Source organism: Takifugu rubripes, chromosome 15 (genome assembly GCF_901000725.2).
Source record: "Takifugu rubripes chromosome 15, fTakRub1.2, whole genome shotgun sequence".
Lineage (NCBI taxonomy): Eukaryota > Metazoa > Chordata > Actinopteri > Tetraodontiformes > Tetraodontidae > Takifugu > Takifugu rubripes.
Genome location: NC_042299.1, coordinates 13,949,167 through 13,967,926, shown reverse-complemented (window position 1 = coordinate 13,967,926; position 18,760 = coordinate 13,949,167). Strand labels below are relative to the sequence as shown.

At 47.1% G+C, this 18,760-nt stretch overlaps 1 protein-coding gene across 3 annotated transcripts in view; it reads left to right on the top strand.

The window, feature by feature from the left end:
- Positions 1-15,834, top strand: part of LOC101079306 (disks large homolog 4-like) — a 35,364-nt gene extending 19,530 nt beyond the window's left edge. Inside the window, exons 3-22 of one of the 3 annotated variants that reach the window (XM_029848689.1) lie at positions 2,191-2,247; positions 6,974-7,027; positions 7,494-7,544; positions 7,650-7,774; positions 8,718-8,887; positions 8,983-9,119; positions 9,602-9,746; positions 9,934-10,069; positions 10,148-10,304; positions 10,397-10,499; positions 10,588-10,702; positions 10,904-11,080; positions 11,181-11,223; positions 11,300-11,330; positions 11,645-11,695; positions 11,783-11,884; positions 12,017-12,189; positions 12,398-12,510; positions 12,602-12,693; positions 12,770-15,834. In XM_029848689.1, coding sequence (XP_029704549.1) covers positions 2,191-2,247; positions 6,974-7,027; positions 7,494-7,544; positions 7,650-7,774; positions 8,718-8,887; positions 8,983-9,119; positions 9,602-9,746; positions 9,934-10,069; positions 10,148-10,304; positions 10,397-10,499; positions 10,588-10,702; positions 10,904-11,080; positions 11,181-11,223; positions 11,300-11,330; positions 11,645-11,695; positions 11,783-11,884; positions 12,017-12,189; positions 12,398-12,510; positions 12,602-12,693; positions 12,770-12,876 — 2,139 coding nt within the window. In that variant the 3' untranslated portion in view covers positions 12,877-15,834. Of the gene's footprint in view, positions 1-2,190; positions 2,248-6,973; positions 7,028-7,493; positions 7,545-7,649; positions 7,775-8,717; positions 8,888-8,982; positions 9,120-9,601; positions 9,747-9,912; positions 10,070-10,147; positions 10,305-10,396; positions 10,500-10,587; positions 10,703-10,903; positions 11,093-11,180; positions 11,224-11,299; positions 11,331-11,644; positions 11,696-11,782; positions 11,885-12,016; positions 12,190-12,397; positions 12,511-12,601; positions 12,694-12,769 lie in introns of all 3 variants that reach the window. The other 2 variants (XM_029848688.1, XM_029848687.1) reach the window with 2 other exon arrangements.
- The last annotated feature ends 2,926 nt before the right edge of the window (positions 15,835-18,760 follow it).

Sequence of the window (18,760 nt, the reverse complement as noted above, 5' to 3'; positions counted from 1 at the left end):
AAAGGAAATGTTTTCAGAGATGTTGTTAATATCCTGTGTGAGTCTGGATTAATATCCTGCTCATTCATGAACGCCCGTCCGACCACGCTAAACTCTGTCTTTCACAGCTTCGAATGTGCGTTTTTACAAGGTCAGAGTCCGTCTGCCACACCCGAGCCCCCATTTCAGCTGAAAAAGTATTCATTTTGCCTTGTTGGGTTGATGCTGCAACGGAGTTTAAAACAACAAATTACACTGGACCGGACTGAAGACGCTGTAGTTTCCACATCTGGCCGCTAGTTGGCGACAACAACGCGCACATGTGCAGTGACACTGATACAAACCCGCAGAAGTATTGACACCACCTGCAATGGTCATGAGCAGGTACCTCCTGTTGTGGTTTGGAGAGAAAGAAAACGTCATTTAACCAAAAACATCATCTAAGTTGACTTAGATGCATCCCTTCGACACCCATTATGATGAGTTTTCCTCTGCTGTGGGACATTGTCATCCATCAGCAAAACCTGGAGCTCAGTAATTGTTCATAATGGGTGAACAATATATCACTAACGTGCGTCATGACGTGTGTGCCATTATGGAGGAGCTGATGTTTAGGTGAATTCTGAAATGCGCTGGTGGGCTTTCACAATATAGAACTCCCACTTCAACAGGCGAACAATAAACTCGTCAAATGTTAAGGCTGCCAGTCTTTGGTTTTAATATGATTCTTTTTATTTAGTGTGTGTGGGAGAGGCCATTTTTAAAACAGGATGTGATTTAGGCTGACCTGCGCTGTGAAAAAGCGTGGGCAGCGCTCATTTCTGCAGTCAGACATTTCCATTAGGCATCAAAAGTCTCCAATTGGTTTAGTATAGAAACAAGTTCTCAGCAGAATGCAGGTCTCCTCCCCCCAGTTAGATGAAAGGATGTGTACTTGACACTAGAAGGCAGCAACATTATAGATTCTGGCATCTATAAGAGCGCCCGTCCGCCATGCACATTATGCAATTAGCATGATGTTAGCATTAAAAGCTCAACAGCCATGAATCATACCTTCTGACACGGTGATTTCAACACCTCTCCCAGTGACCGATGTGATATCTCGCATAACAGAAAACGGTCAATCTGAACCGCTGCGGCTTCGCCCGCGCTGCGTGTTGATCAGCCAAACCTGGATGCTTTGGACGGTGTGGGAAACACGAGCTCCCGGAGGGGCCTCACGCTGACAGCATGCTAACTCCAAGGCCTGTAACCGGGGATCAAACCCACCACCTTCTTGGCATGCTAACCACCACGCTACTGCCCCGCCGATAATGAACATGAAGTAGCTGTAGCTCATCACCAAGCTAATGGTGAAACTCTCCTAAAGTTCTTTTTTATCTCTTCATTTCTGCCTTACATGCATTACTTGCCCCAGATTCTGTTGTTTCTGTGCTTTACCCTCACTTTTTTCCCCTGAGCACGCCGGCCCTCCCCCCCCCACACACCCCCTCTCTTCCTGCTTGCGCCTCGTTGCTGGCAGCAGATCCCAGGATGGCCTGCTAGAGGTGTTCCAGTTTAAATTTGCTCCCGTAACAGGGAGGTAGCATATTAGTTGGGGAGGAGGCGATGCGCTCCAGGTGATACCAGGATCAGCATGATTCCGACACCCAGGTGGTCCCTCTGGGGTCCTCGTACTCCTTTAATAACGTGCTTTGCAGCAACCCTTCCAGAAGGAGATTTAAGCACCTTCTGACACGTGAAAATGCTGCACCGATCGATCAGATGTGATAAGTCAGTTTATGATTTTTAATGCAGCTGTTTAGCGACGACCAACAAGCCACGATTCGAGCTTGCGGGATGTGTACGGATGCTGCCGCCTGTAGATCATTACAGACACCTGACTAATTTGAATTATTGAGCCAGCCCGGCTTTAAGGGCCTGAGCGTCTGATAAATATTCTTTGTAAAAATGCAGACCCAAAGTTACTGTGGGACAAACTGCTTAGAATAGCTGTTTTATAGTGTCATTGCAGTCTTTGTTGTGGCAAGTTAGTTATTTAAATGAGTTAGCATAGCCTGCTAACACCAATGCAGAGGCGGCCTTGATGCCTAGTCGACCTCTGCTGTGTATGTGAAATGTACACTTCCCATGACGATAACGCAAATGTTCTTCCCCTGTGCTCGCCTGCATGATTCGCACTATTACCCTCTGCCTTTTGCTGTTTTACAGCCAGTATTGATGTCTACGGGACACACTCCAATGTACACCTCCGCTGTTTCCACACTGGTAAGAGTGCAGTGACGCATGCCACCCCAAAAGTCAGCAGTGTCGCCGCCCGTCATCACCGTCTGGTTTTGTGTCCCCATTTACCGCCTCGGCTGAATTTGCCGTCGTTTTTTTTTTTTTTTTATCACAGTCTGTGTGGTCCTTTTCTTTCTTTTCTGTGTCATTTGTGATGCTGAGGCGAGGAGGTCATCAGTGGTATCAGTGTGTTTGTCCTCATTGTCATTCAAAAACTCTTTTGTCTGGCAGATCTACTTATCCTGTGTGAATATAGTCAGTGTCGTTGTGAAAGGTTGTGTTCACATCACACATTGAATGTCTGGCTTAGATTTGCATTTCTGTTCTCAGGGCATCATGAATATTTGAATGTTACTATTATAGAGCCAGTGTGATTCTCTATTTAATTGTTATATTAAACACATACATTGAAGGATTATGGGGTATCATGGATGGTTTGATAGAGAGGAAGCCTGCAGTGGTGCAGTACCAGAGTTTATCAGCAGGTGTCACTGTTCCACCGTGCAGGGCGACCGTTTCTAAAATAGTCCCAGTGCGGGTTTATTTTGTCTTAATTACCCATGAAAATGAGTAAAATAGACCATTCTGTTCTGTCTTTCACAAATGAGTAAAAAAAATGTCTTTTACTAGTTCTATGTCTACCCCCCCCCCCCCCCCCCCCCCCCCCCCCCTTTTTTTTTTTAATCTTCTTGTCCTGACGGTGCATTAATAGAACATTACCTTAATGGAACATATGTGCATCTACACAGAAGCACTTTCCTCTCAGGATGCTTTCATACAGTGTAGTGTGGGAGTGTACAGTTTTTTGTAGTGTGTGCAGGGACGTCTTTGCAGCCAGGACAGCGTGGTCATCCTTGATGTCCCGGTGCTGTCTTCTGTCTGTGTCTTTATTGCTTTAATGGCGTGCGGCTTGCCAGTGCCTCCCCACTCTGATTTATGGATGGAATGGGCTCTGGAAGCACAGTAATGGTTTGACGAAGTAAAAGGAGGTCTTTGGGTTATATACATGATTTTACTAAGAGCTGCATATAGGCTTCCAAGTTAGAGAGATCTATTTCCTGTCAGGTTATTATTACATGAGTATTATATGCTGTTCCACTAGAAGAAAACAAAATATTCACCATTTTACATACAATACTTTTGTAGGATTCATGTTATAAATGTTGACCCTTTATCCTAAAATGCAAAGATATATGGGGAAACATGAGCCAGGGTTGCCGCACTGTCAGGTACTGAGAGGATCCATTCCGCCCTTTGCAGTGAATCCCACAGGTATTGAGCGAGAATTCAGCATTCCAGCCGTCCGCTGTGTGCGGGGTTCTGTGGAAGTATTAAAAATAATAACAAAAAAGCAGTTTGTGCTTGTTCAGAATTTATTCCCTGGCCGCACTCACCCGCAAGAACCAGCAAATCATTCTCAGAGAGGAGCTTTAGTTAATGTAGAATTTTGACCCAGTCTGCCCTGTTTCTGTTACCCCCCCCCCAACACACACACACACACACACACACACCTTTGTTAGGCTGGAACCTGGTTTCTCTCTTAATTTTCCTCCCTCCTCCTTACTTGTCTTTAATAAATGTTTAAATATGTCCCCGCGGCCTCGCTGTAATTACAGTGCAGCAGTGGCTCGTGTCCTTTGGGGGGGGGGGGGGGGAGTCGCTCCTGCTGAGTGAGACTGATAGAGGGTCTTACAATGGGAAGGGTGAGGAAATTAGATGTAGGCGAGAGGTTTTACGGAATGAGCACGTCGGCTGGCGGCTCCTGTCCTTCAACGCGTCCTCACATAAATCTGTTGCGCGTGCCAGACCCACGTGCACGTACATGCAGTACGTATAATGTGCATGTCAGTCTTGTTTCAGTCGGGAGAGCTGCTGCATATTTTATCCACGTGCCTGTGAATTCTGAGGCTCCTGCATCATTTATCGCTATTAAAGGTTAAATATAGACGGCGTCTTCCTTTTTTCTGCTCGGTCTTTCACCTGTTTTGTTGTGTCATTAGCACAAATTTACTCCCACGGTTAATGTTACCATAAATATTCAAGCGGACTATGAAAGAGGAGCTGGATCATTACAAAAAAACCCCTACTGATGATCATTTTCCAAACCTAGAAAGTACCCCAAATTTAAAAAAGATCTGACATGAGACTGCATTTCTTCTGCTGTTGTTCTGCCCCCCCCCCCCCCCACACACACACACACAAGCCCCAACCCTCGCACCCACCCCCACGCGAGACCAAGTGCTCCCTGAGATGAGTGCGTCTGAGCTGCTTGTCCTTCCGAGTTCAGCGAAAGCAATAATTCCCCGTCCCACCCATCACCAGCCTCGGCATTATAGGGAGAGACAGCCAAGTAATTGCCGTCAAACTTTCCTGCTCTCTCCTCGTTCTCCGAGAGCGGGGGTGGTGGGAGGGGGGGGAGTAGCGCAGCCTCCCCACTCCCTCCTTCCACAGAGCAGTAGCAGCAAGGAACTGAGAGAGGAAACAATCCACTGAGGGGATCTATTTGACTCTCTCCCTCTGCTGGTTTGGGTCTGTCGGATCAGAACTGTGCCTGGGTCGCACCTTTAAACGGGGATGGACTGAGCGGTCAGGGCTTGGCTCTAACCTGCCATGGCAGGGCCGAGGGCTGCCACCGCCTGTTGCAGCCGCGCTTTCCCGGGGTCCCTGAAGGCAGACGCCTGCGGGGATGCGCGCAGACACGCGCTGGCTGGGCGCGGACTTCGCAAGGTGAGGAGGGTCTGAGCCGCGACGCGCTTGTGTCCCGACTCTGAGGCGCGATGTTCATGTCTGTGTGGTACGCCAAAAAGATGGGCAGCCGCTTCCTCAGAAATGTGCGGAAAACCAAGAGACATCGGCATCAGAGGATGGTAGGCACCTTTAACCTTTAACGTGTATGCTTGGTTTCATCATTCCCAAAGCCAGAAAATGTCAGGAGGTATTAGTTCAGTGTTAAATTAATCAAAATTAGGAATAGAGCATGGAATCACTTTGACATTTTCTACCTTTGTCTCTTAGGAAACATTAATATTATGAAGATATCGCTTTTTTTATTGCATGCGGCACCTTTTATTATGAAAACTAACAATGAGTCCTACAAACGTCAATATTAGCAATCATCACGTGACACCCCGCTCACAAATGAGCCCTGGACACAGAAACCGTAGGTGCCCATTAGAAAACGTGCATTTTCCTCTCACAGCCTTGAACGGTAGCGGTCCAGGAGCAATGATGCTGTAACTCTATCAAAAAGCTCTTTTACATCCACCAGCAAAATGACAAAATAAAAGTAGGATTGTATGAAAAGTATGAAACGTTCCTGTTGGCCAGTGACTGTCGTAGCGGTCAGGACCAGGGTTAATCACATGACATCTCCTGCGGCTTCTGTAAGGAAGTCCTGGATGTGCAGCCGTAGCTGCTCTTTAATGCAGCTGCTGGGTTGTGTCCAGCACCCCCCCCCCCTTCCCCCCCGCCCCCCCCCCCCTAAGAAGCAATGCGGGGCAAATTTAACTTCCATCCTCAAAGAATTCCACCAGATAGAAGTCTTCCTCTGACGTGGCCCGTGCACGTGTGCAGATGTGACCAGGTCACCTGACCTGTGCAGCTGCTCGCTGGTGGGCGCTTTCTGCTAAATTGCCAACATTTAATGGAGAAAATTGATCCAAAGTAAACACTTTTTTCTTTTTTTTTGCCTTTTTACTGCTCGGTTTGTTGGCTCAGCAAACGAACAGGCCCGTATCGATTTTTTTCTCCCTTCTTCTCCGGAACTCACACAGACCAGAATCTGGAAATGCAGTTAATTAGAATTCAAAAGGAATCTAATTATGTCCGCTTCTGCTGCACCTTCAAGATGTTCATTTTGTGGCACTTTGGCTCAGGTCCATGAAGAAGAAGAAGAAAAACGCGGATTTTCTGAGAGACAAAAATAAAAGTAGTTTGGCAACGGCACCCAAACACCATAAATCTGACAGCCACGGCATGGAGGAAGTTGACAGTGCCGGAGAGGAAGAGAGGGCGCTGTCAAACCCCTACACAGGACTCCACTCCTGCTTGGTATCCTCATTATATGCGTCTCTAGATAAGGATGAGTTTGACGTAATGTTCAGCCCGTGTCTGTTGGAAGCAGCCGTGCACACGCGCCGCGCTCGGCCTGTCGTGAGCATCTATGTGCGTTTTTCTCAGTGGTGACGTGATTGTTATCGTCCAGGTGGGTGAATGATAAAAAAGAAGTTTGGAGGCAGAGAATCTGACAAAAGTGACAGCAGGAGGCTGGAATTAGATGCAGGTTGCCGAAGGATTTGCGCATCATTAATGAGGCAAAGTTGCGGGTCGACACCTGGAATGAGCTGACGTTTGTGTTACTCTTGGCCTGTACCTGAGCGATGCGCAGGAAGCCGGTGCTGGTGCACACAGTAAATCACTGCGGGGACATTTATCTTCATTAGCTGCTGTAATTCGACCAGTGGCTTCACCAACACACCAATAAAACCACTGAGAGTTTGTAGAAGTCATCATCGGGGGTGGACGGGAACAAATGGATCTGGAGCGCCACTCTCCATCCTATTTAGCGGCGGGAGAACCATGGCAACGCGGGAAGGGTGCTATCAGAAAAGACCTGAAATGGCGATCGCTCTCCTGTGGCTGCATGCATAAGGGCTATATGAGTTTGTCCAGGTCGTTAACCTGTCCTCTCTTGCTCCTTATTTCCCTCCAGGGAAACACTCCTCCTGTGGTGGTGAACACCGACACACTCGACGGATCCCCATACGTAAGGATTAGCTTTGATCTTCTCTTTATGGCGTGATTGTGAAGCCGCCCCTGCTCAGCCGCTTTTATCAGTATTTCCAGTCATTTCTCCACATCCAGGTTGGCACGTGCCCATTGTTTGAATCTGCACGATAACAGTAATTACGCAGACTTGCTCCTAATTAAAACGGCGTTTGTCTCCTTGATATACCTTTGAGGAGCAGGGGGACTTAATTCACCAGCAGCTTGTTTGAAGGCGGCAGCTTTAATATGAAAGCAACAGGTTTTCCTCCGTTTAGAGCATTTGGAAACGCAGCCTTTCTGCTCGCATGAGCGCCAAGAAATGCTGCGCTTGAGGTCAACATGAAAGCTTTTTTTATACATCCTCTTCCTCTGGGAATCCTTATACCGAGGATCCACCTACAGCATGTGTAGGTTAGACTGTAATGAAGATTAAGTCGTTATTAACCGACACCCTTGTCTGTCAGGTGAATGGGACGGAGGGGGAAATTGAATACGAAGAGATCACCCTGGAGAGAGTGAGTGGCTCACATCCACATTTCTGAGGCCTCGGTTAATGATTCCATTGCCGCCCTCTACGGCGCCACGGTGACCCTGACGATCGACCGATTCTGCTCCCGCAGGGTAACTCGGGCCTCGGCTTCAGCATAGCGGGAGGAACCGACAACCCCCACGTGGGCGATGACCCCAGCATCTTCATCACCAAAATCATCCCTGGAGGAGCCGCGGCTCAGGACGGACGACTGAGGTGAAGCAACTCGTGTCAGGCGTCCAAAAAAATACCAGAAACGCCGCCAGCTTCCAGCTTTCCAGTAAATGGAATCTCATTTCCGGAGCATTCTCCCTTACTGTTCAGGGAATTCCTTTCTAAAGATAATTTTCCCCTAAGCCCAAGTTCTTAAAAATTGGCAAGATTGTAAACAAACCACATATATTACGGAGCTGTTTAGTCAGTCAGCTGTGCCATGTTGTGTTCTCACGTGTCCTAATGAAGCTAAACGCTCACTCACTCAGAACTCATGTCATCGAAATGCATCCGGGAAGCAAAGTTGCATCTTAAAAGGGTTTCTTTGTCTCACAGCTACCGAGATTCTTTATTCATGGCAAAGGATCGTTTCATGATTGTGGCCACAACAACTGGGAAGAGTATTAAATTGTTAATAAGGCCAGCAACATAAAAAAAAAATCCAAACAGAGCGGGAAAAGGGGGTCCCCCCGCCTCTGGAGGCTCCAGCTGATAGAGCCCTCGCAGCCCTCAGAGATGATTTCGGTCTTACACTGTGTGTAATTACCATAAAAATTGATTTTAAACACATGACTGAAATAACGATAAGGGGAGTTTTTTATCCCTCGGAGGAAGCATGTGCGTGTGCGTCTGAAAATAGCCCTTTTTGCCAAAGTCATATTGCTTGAAAGAAACCGTCTTCTGCTCGCCGGCTGTCACTTGACATCAAATCTCCTCACCGACTGAGATCAGATAACATAAAGACCGATTCCAGCGCAGCAGGTTCTGACGCGGCGGATCAATAGCAGAAGCTTTTTCTGCTCTTTAATATTGCATAGGCCTACTGCGAGGAAAACCGGGTCAGATGTCTTCAGTGAAGCTGGACCGGAGTGCGTCTGGTTCTGACCTCCGTTACTGGCGGATTTCACCCGAGTTTCCCCTCAAAAGTGTGTTTTGGTGCTTTCAGCGTGAACGACTGCATCTTATTTGTGAACGACGTTGATGTGAGGGAGGTGACGCACAGCCAGGCCGTGGAAGCTCTGAAGGAGGCAGGTGCTATCGTCCGCCTCTACGTCCTCCGCAGGAAACCCGCTGCAGAGAAGGTCACAGAGATCAAACTCATCAAAGGGCCCAAAGGTATGGCAAGTTGCCCCGTTAAGCCCCGCCCCCTCCGTTAAGCCGATCGGCTCATCTGTGCCCGTGTCCCCGTGTGTGTTGCTCTGCTGCTCCAGGGTTAGGTTTCAGCATTGCTGGAGGTGTGGGAAACCAGCACATACCAGGAGATAACAGCATCTACGTCACCAAGATCATCGAAGGCGGGGCGGCCCATAAAGACGGGCGCCTGCAGATCGGGGACAAGATCTTAGCGGTTGGTCATGCATGTGAATACATGTCGCGATTTATTCCTCCACTAATACACATCATTGATGGCCTCAGAACCTCCCCCCCCTCACAAATACACATTTTTATAGATCACAGATGTAATTTCCCGCCATTTACATGTTAATACAGATGTGGGATTGCATTAATGTTGAACAGCACGACCACCAGAAGTGTTAGGGATCATCAGCGCCACCTGCTGGATAACATGGAGACTTCAGCACTGCAGCTGATGGCAAATTCAAGTCCAGAACCTCAAAATGGTGCTTGGTGTCTAAATGGTGTCTATCGCCACTAGAAACGGCTGGAACACGCTCGTGGTTGCAGTACTGCCAAGAAATGAATAAAAGGATGAATTCTATCAATAAATCGTCGCCTGTCTTTTACGTTAATCCTGGAAACATTTGCACAGATGTTGCAGATCCTCTTTGAAAATGCACTGACTAAATGCGACTTATTTTGACCTTGCAGGTGAATAATGTCTGTTTGGAGGATGTGATGCACGAGGATGCGGTGGGGGCTCTGAAGAACACAGCGGAGGTGGTGTACCTCAGGGTGGCCAAGCCCAACAACCTGTTCCTGACCAACTCCTACAACCCCCCAGACCTCACCAGCAGTAAGCATGAAACATGAACCGTGTGTGTTAATCAGCTAATCAGCAACAACCAAACCTGACATGCATCAGATTAAACATTTAATTAGATTTTTTTTTCTGTATAAGTACTGTGGATGTCATGCTGAATATATATATGATCCCTGCCTAATACATTATACCCATTTAGGTCTGGTGTCTATGTTTCCAGCATATTCCCATATGGATACTGAACTCAGCCATCCTAATTATCTCGGGTCAGATTATCCACAAGCCCTCACTCCCACCTCACCCAGTCGATTTTCTCCCGTTTTGCACGGCATGATGGGAGATGACGACATCCCCAGGTGAGCAACAATACGCGCTCTTGTTAAGTACTCGTAACCCGATGGACGTAACTTCCCCCCGCCCCGCTGTGTTTGCAGGGAGCCACGTAGAGTATTGATCCACAGAGGCACTACAGGCCTGGGATTCAACATCGTTGGAGGGGAGGACGGGGAGGGAATCTTCATCTCTTTTATCCTGGCAGGGGGGCCAGCTGACCTCAGTGGTGAGCTGCACAAGGGCGATCAGATCCTCAGCGTAAGGACATTTTTAACCCCTCTTTTTCACGCGCATCTTACTGCAGCGGCGCGACGGATGCTAATGGGGGAGGGGGGGTCTCTGTGTGCCAGGTGAATGGTGTGGACCTGCGTATGGCCACGCACGAACAAGCGGCCGCAGCCCTGAAGAACGCCGGCCAGACCGTCACCATCATTGCTCAGTACAGACCCGATGGTAAAAGGCCCAGATATTCAGGGCAGAAATCGCCTTTTTGACCTGAAACAACTGGCTGATTTGTTCCGACGTATGTTTTATATTGTAGAGTACAGTCGGTTTGAGGCCAAGATCCACGACCTGAGGGAGCAGCTGATGAACAGCAGTATGGGCTCCGGAACCACAACGCTCAGGAGCAACCCAAAGAGAGGCTTCTATATCAGGTCTCACATAACAATTAGAAAGAGGATATGAATATTATATGTGAGACTTGAACTCATGTTTAAAAGCCCAACGCGTGCTCAGTGCTCCCCCTGGTGTCTCGCAGCATCCGTGCATCAATAATAGACAGGCACCTATACGCCGAACTGAAGAGTTAGACTGTTGATCCATTATTTAACCTCCATTGTTCCATATTTTATCAGGGCTCTTTTCGACTATGACAAGACGGCAGACTGCGGCTTCTTGAGTCAGGCGCTGGGCTTTAAATTCGGAGACGTCCTGCACGTGTTAGACTGCGGTGACGAGGAGTGGTGGCAAGCCCGTAAGGTCAGCCCCCAGAACGAGGCTGAGGAGGTGGGCTTCATCCCCAGTAAACACAGGTCAGAAGCACTGTGAGTGACTGGTCCCTTTTCGACTCAAAACAGCTTGATTGAACTTTTAGGTGCCAGTGTAACATCTTCTTTCTTCTCTCCGCTGCAGGGTGGAGAGAAAAGACTGGTCTCGCGTTAACACCAAAGAGAGGGTAGGTACATCCAGCCCAGGCTGCCTCCTCCCGCCGCTCCCAGGTGTTTAAATCTTTGCTGCTATTTCTCTTGCAGGATCACGGCCGAGACACTTTGAGCACTCAAGGTGATTATAATAAAAGACAAATGTATAACTGTGTATTTATGTGTGGTTCTGACCTCGGCTAATTATGGACCGTGCTGATTTACTGACCCTGATTTACAAGCCAAAAATCAGCCACAACAAGCTGAAATATAGCTAAAATACAGCAACACGTCAGCAAAAGTTGGGGGAAAACCGCTACCGAACCGGTGATTTTCATTTTCAGCTTGTGGCATTTGGCCACGTGTCAGATTCAGCACTCACGCATGCAGAACAAGAACCTGAATGTCATTTTTAATTGAGGGCCGTGTTTGACTGAATGTGTCTGCGTTTGTCAGGAGGGAGAGACAAAAGCTCGCACAGCTACGAGACGGTCACCCAAGTGGAAGGTAGGACGATAGACGCCTTTTTCTTATTATCATTTAGCCGGGTTTCTCGATTCCTTTTACCGATTCCTCTCTCGTTCCTCCCTGAAGTTCATTATGCCAGACCCATCATCATCCTGGGTCCCGTGAAAGACAGGATAAATGACGACCTGTTGTCTGAGTTCCCCGACAAGTTTGGATCTTGTGTCCCACGTAAGTAATTAAGGTGTCAGTAACAGGGACGGATCTTTTCCTGGTTTTTGTTTGACGTCCCGGCTGAGTGCAGGGTTACTGAATAACCACCAATAAGGTACGGGAGATTCTAACCTTTCCGTCTTCTGACAGACACCACACGGCCCAAACGGGAATATGAAGTAGATGGGCGAGACTATCACTTTGTGTCGTCACGGGAACAGATGGAGAAAGACATTCAGAGCCATCGGTTCATCGAGGCGGGCCAGTACAACAGCCACCTGTACGGCACCAGCGTCCAGAGTGTCCGCGAGGTGGCCGAGCAGGTGTGTGACGCACACTCAAACACACTCTAACTGTGCTTCCTGGTCCTGATTTCATTTCAAACGAGCTCCTATTTCAATAGACTTTCACAAATTAGAAGAGCAACGAACAATTATTACTCATTTCATAATGATCAGACAGGAGAATCGTTTTAGAAGTGAAAGTTTTAACAGCGTCCTGGTCGTCCTGTCCGTCTCTGCGCACGTGTAGCAGGGGAAACACTGCATTCTCGACGTGTCTGCTAACGCCGTGCGAAGGCTACAAGCGGCTCAGCTCCATCCCATCGCCATATTCGTGCGGCCCAAGTCCCTGGAGAACGTCCTGTGAGTAGCGCCGGCGTCCACGCTGAGACACGCCGAGGTCACGCCACGAAGCCGTCCGCTCTAATAAAGATTTTGTTCCTGATGCTGACAGAGAGATCAACACGCGTCTGACCGAAGAGCAGGCCAGGAAAGGAATGGACCGAGCCCTTAAACTAGAACAGGACTTCCTGGAGTGTTTCTCAGGTAAGACAACCAAATCCATCGCTGGGCGTGATGAGAGTTCTGGGAGATTATCGTTGCCTTTGCTGTTGTCCTCCAGCTGTGGTGGACGGGGACAGCTTTGAGGAGGTCTACCACAAAGTAAAGAAAGTGATCGAGGAGCAATCGGGGCCTTACATCTGGATCCCCACTCGGGAGAGGCTGTGATGCTGCGCCCGCAAGACCCCGCCACCTTCACGAGCACCGCCCCGCACCGCCATTCACTCTCACCAAGCCGGCCTCGCCCGCCTGCCTGTCCTCCAGCAACGCCAGGCCGGGGGCCGTCACTGAGACTGCGACAGAGAGGCATAGACCAAGACCAAAAAGAGACTCTGACACAGAAACGAACAGGGTGAGGGGGGTAATTAGATGGGTAATTAGAGCGCATGAAACCGGTAATTCCACTTAAAGGCAGAGCGTTATGTTGACACTTTCTGTTCAAACACTTCTTGGACAGCTCTAAATACAGCTGCGTCCCACATGTCCCCAAACTCAGCTTATTTAGTGCTGCCAAAACACTCCCCCCCCCCCCCCAGTTCAGGTGCAGTCTCCCAGCAGGTTAACGAGCAGCGAGATGTAGTCGCTGCCAGATTTCCGACGCTCTCTGGTGGTGAAAACCAGCGCATGCAGTCTGGATTTACTGGACATAAGTGGACACACAGGTGTGAACAGGGTGTGAACAACAGCAGAGGGTGACCCAACAGACACCCGTCAGCACATCACCTCAAGTCCCCCCCTCCTGGTCATCACCACCGGCCCCCCTTTTTATACATCACCACCAGGCTTTCTCTGCTCGGCCTCCTACTCCTGTCTGCTCTGCCTTGCCCCTTGACAGGAAGCGAGGAGGACCCAGAACAGGGTGCCCAGTTTATCCCCAGCCCCCCCCCCCCCACCAGGAGTCTCTTCTCAGCAGACTCCTTTACTCACTTTCTTGTGAATCTCCACTTGCTTTTTTTTGAGCGCCAACTCAAAACTAAAAACCTCAGTGACCAAGAATTACACCTACTTAATCACTCCATGTTGAATATTGCGAAGCATTATTTATAGGCAGTTCAAATTATTATAATGATGAAGAATTTGTGCATGCATCCTGAGAGCTAATTTAGACAATAAAAAAATTAAAAAAAAAAAAAAACAATAGAAAAATCTGACAAAAAAAAAATGGAATAAAAAAATCGAACCTTGAGGGAGCGAGCGGGGGCGAGATCGTGTCCACGTCACGGCGGAGGAGTTTAAGCATGTCTCACGGAGGAAGATGAGAAGAGGACACACTGACAAAAACAGAGAGACCACAGTTTAGCCTCTGCTCTCTTACACACACGCGCACGCACACACACACACGTATCCTCAGCTGTATCCTAGCACACTCCTCTCCGGGGGGGGGGGGGTGCAGGCTGTTCTGACCTGCTTGTCAGTTTCCAGGATGAATGTTCTCTCTGCAGGCACAAACAGCAGAGCCGCTAGCGTTCTCCCCGTCACGGCCGACTCTTCCAAAAGAATCCCTCAGCTGTTCCCGGTGGCCGCTGTGGAAGCCATGGTGTCCTGTGGGTGTGGAACCTCCTGTGTGGGAGGACAAGTCTTCTTTTAGTCTCTCTCTTCCACTTTTTTCTCAGCTTCGTTCTCCTGGTGTCAACACAAATTCAAAGTTCAATTATGTTTAGCAAATAAATGGCCTATATACATAAAGAAATAAATAAATTAATTAATATAAATATATATATATGTTTTTTATGACAATTTCTAAGAGACTAAGTATATAAAGCTCTACACCTCCAAATGATTCCTTTGGGTAATATTGTGGTACGGTTAGATTTATTCACATCCCCATTTTATTGTTGCAAGAATCCGATTTTTTGGTTTGTTTTTTTTCTTTTTTGTTTTAACAGGAATAACTGAACCAATCGAGTGGATTTAATGCAGATCACACCAGAACTGACACGTTTGAGCTGTGAGTGGGGAAAACGAATGGCAACACTTGTACAATGCGGCTGTGTGTCCCTGTGTGTGTGTGTGTGTGTGTGTGTGTGAGTGAGTGAGTGAGTGAGTGAGTGAGTGAGTGAGTGAGTGAGTGAGTGAGCGAGCGAGTGAGTGAGTGAGCGAGCGAGCGTGCTATATATGAAATATAAATGATCTTTTAAGGACATTTCTATCCTTTCTAACATCCACTGGTGGTTATGATGTTTAATGCATCAACGGGTGTTGAAGATGTAGTGCAATACTGCTACAATGTTATGCAACGAAGATGGTTTTATGTGTCTAAGGTGAAAAAAAATATATAGATACATATATATAGGTTTGCACTGATGGCATACTTATGCTACAGGTACCAGCAGGAAAAGGACGGCAGGTAAAAACAGAGGGACTCCATGGTTTTTTGAGCATGTGTTTGTATTTAATTTGTTCTGATTTGTAAGAGTGAAGTTGGAACTGTTGATGGAAGTGACCATTCATATCTATTGTTCTTTTATTTTGGCTCGCCGGCTTCTCTCAGCTCTTTGGTGGAACAGCGGAAGCTCCTGAGTGACGATTATCAATTTCTGTTCTGGATATTTAGAACTGTCACCAGTTCCATTTTAAGTCTGTATATATATATGTTCTTTTGTATTTTGTTTAATTTATTTATTTTCTCCACACTGAGAGGACTTTTTGAGTCTGGGGCCAGAAATGTTGTAAATATAACTGAGATGTTGAAGTGCTGCGTGGCTTCATATTGAGCCGCGCTCTGTTCATCAGGCCAACTCAACACACACACACACACACACACACACACATCTACACACGCACACAGCAATACTAGCACATCCACACATCCATTTAAATTTACACATGGAAGGGTTCATCAGAACAACATGTGATCCATGAATGGGATATGTTTTCAGTTTATTCCTTTGGAGGGTCGATGTGTTTCTCAATATCTCTCTCAGCCATTCATATCAGAGTGTGATATTCCTTATGAATTATATGAATTTTTACAAAAAAAGAGACTGAATTACAAAGTTACAACAGAGTCAACTGATGCAGAAGAATATATTTAACAATGGTAATATCAAGCAAAATAAAATGTTCCAGTTCAGTGAAGCGCTTGTTGTAAATTAGCTATAAAATAATAAAATTAATTTAAAAATGCTTTCTGACAACTGACTCAGTGGTCTCGTTTACCCCCACCCCAATCCCAACCTTAGCTGTGTTGTGACGATGATAATGACGATGATGAGGAGGAGGAGGAGGAGGAGGAGGAGGAAGACTTGTTGGAGACTAATCCGCCAGAAGGGGGCGCACTCTGTCTAGTTTCTGCAGACCGTGTTTATTTCGGATACGCACCCATTTTAAAAGCACACAGAACTGTTCTCCAAACTAGTCTCTAGTTACTTTCGGTGTGAAAAGGTTTTTTTTGGGTTTTTTTTTTTGGTTTCACAAAAACTCATAATTCACACGAAATAACAAATATGAGTGACATTACTGAAAAGTAAACATGACGTTTTCGAAACACTGTTATTGTTCATGTACCATCATCAAACCAGACCTCTGGACAGAGTTTGATGTTAGGTTGCATGAAAGAATTTCATTTTTTGTGCCAGGTTTCCTTTTCCTCCTGAGCTCCTGCTTCTAATGGTCTCACATACACGTGCACGTGCGTACTGTGGTAAATCAAACAGGGAAAAGACACGTAAAAAGCTTGGCTCACACCTACAGTGAGCAGCGACAGTGTGACATTTGCTTTCTGTGAGTGGCAGCCAGCGTCTAGAAACTCTGTGGATACTTGTAAAGTATCTGCCCAGGACTTAAAACAAACCATCTGTTTGAACAAAGCGATAGAGTTGCACAAACCTGAAGGTCCCTTTGAGCAAAAGATGACATGTTGGGTCATTTTACCCATCTGCCGCCACAGGACATTATAGCAAAACCTAAAACACGAAGCTCCCGTGGCGTCACACGCAGTATAGTGTGTCGGGCACGATCCTGGGGAATGTGTCTAAAATAATAACATTAATAATAAACATGGAGCTCTGCATAGATCGCTCCCCCTCAAACCTGTGGAGGGGGCACAATGTAAATGCACAGGGTAAACAATTCTCATCTATTCATCTTTGTTTTCGCTCCGTTCTGGATTAAAGAAGGATAAATGTGTCATAGCTGAAAGATGAACTACCTGGTCCCCACTCTATTACCAACTGAAAGTTAGAGAACGAAGGATTTAACGGAAAGAGGAGGGCCCATCCATCAAAGGTCGTAAACACGATTTATACCTGCAGCCTGGTGTAGTGTATATCAAAGGCCTTAAAGTGATCCATTTCTCCGGTCCACGTGGTTCCCCCAGTCTCCTATGAACCATTAACAGGCTTCTCCTTCATGCGCCGTGTAATATGCAGCTACCCACAAGCTGTTGGAGGGAAGCGCACTTGGATGGGAGAGTATGGCAGATGTCTGAGTGATGGGCCGCTGAAAGAGAAATCGCGCCAAGGTAACGTGGCTACGTCAAGATCAGAGCTTGAAATTCCTTTTGATAAAGCAGACGAGCGCTGAATGGCTCCGCGCTTTCGGAAATCTCGAGATGAATGTCGCAGATGTCCGCGCAATTAAGTGTCTCGTTTTGCTGCCAGACTCCTCTCTTTCTTTCTTTCTTTCTTCTTTTCTTTTCTTTATTTTTTTGACAATGGGATGTCAGCAGGCGGGACTGGATTTCAAACATGTTCAAAACAAGGTGGATTTAAAAGTTCTGGTGTGTGTGTGCTGGTCCTGCATCTGGTTCTGGATACAGTGGTGATGAAGGCTGGATTTGGATGAAAGGGCAGCTGACATATGTGGCTTGTGAGCGCTGAAAGGACTCGACTGAAACTTACCTCAAAGCGCTCAGAGCAGCTTCAGAGCCGCTGCTGCACCTCGGCTCAGGAAACTCGGCAAAGCATTTCAGGACAAGCTTCTACCGGTGCGTCTGGAGGCCGCTGAGTCCAAGAACAGCATATTAAAATCATAAAATGTTCAGATGTGCGTCTGCAGCATTTCCTCGGTCAGAGTGAAGATCCTGTCTGGTCCAGCATGAGCTCACAGCAGAGTTTCTGTCTTATTTATATGGACATCTTTGGCTGCACGCAGCGGGCTGCCATCATTATTGATTGCACAGGCTACACCCTGCAGTCAAGGATCAAACGGACAGCATTTCTATGTTAATATTCCATTATTAATTTTGGCCTGCTGCATCTCAGTCTCGCTGTGTCTCCGGGCCCTCTCAGCCCTCCTACACCCTTAAGTTCCCAGCTGGCACCAGTCAAGCTGTTTCTCCTCCTAATCTCTTGTTTATCTTGAGTAAATCGGGGTGATGTCATCGATGCCGCTTCACAGCAGCGTTTCAGGCTGCTTAAAGATCAGATGCTCAGATCTTCTGGAGATGTCACTTCACTGTCACTAACCTTTGGGGATTTGTAGACCATAAAACTACTGCGATGTTGTGCCACAATTCCCAACATTATGCTGGATTATCCCAAACACTCAGAGTCTCAAAGTGACAGAAGCTCCACAAAGTAGCCAAACCTGCCAAACAAGATAATTCTTTGCTGATTTATGCGCAGAGCAAGTTAAAGGAAAAGGGTTGCGTGAAGTATTTTGGCATGTTTATTTCTTTTAAAGCCCTTTATATCAATTAAAAAAGTAGCACCTTGACTTCAAGGGAATGTTAACTTTTGCGCTCAATAAAAACCAACCTTGGAAATCAGTTGAGCACAAACTGTGGCCGAGGGAATGACGGCAATCACATCTTTCTGTTGACAGTCACCCGTGCTAAAAGCACCTTTCATGGAGGAAGAGCAGACGATCTCGCAGTAGTGGCGACGACGTACAGGAATGCGTCGGCGTTCCAGTTTTAAAACGTTGGCAAACACACAAATGAGCCTGCTAAAGTGCCGTTAATGTTAATGGGTGCTTCTGGTGATATATGGGCGAAACAAGCTTAGAGGATTTGGAGAAGCGTGGGAGGAGCTGATCTCTCTGTTAAAGGAATCGTAGAAGACTTTGAAGAGGACCAGTATCATCCTGTGACAGTCAGAAAGAAAAAAAA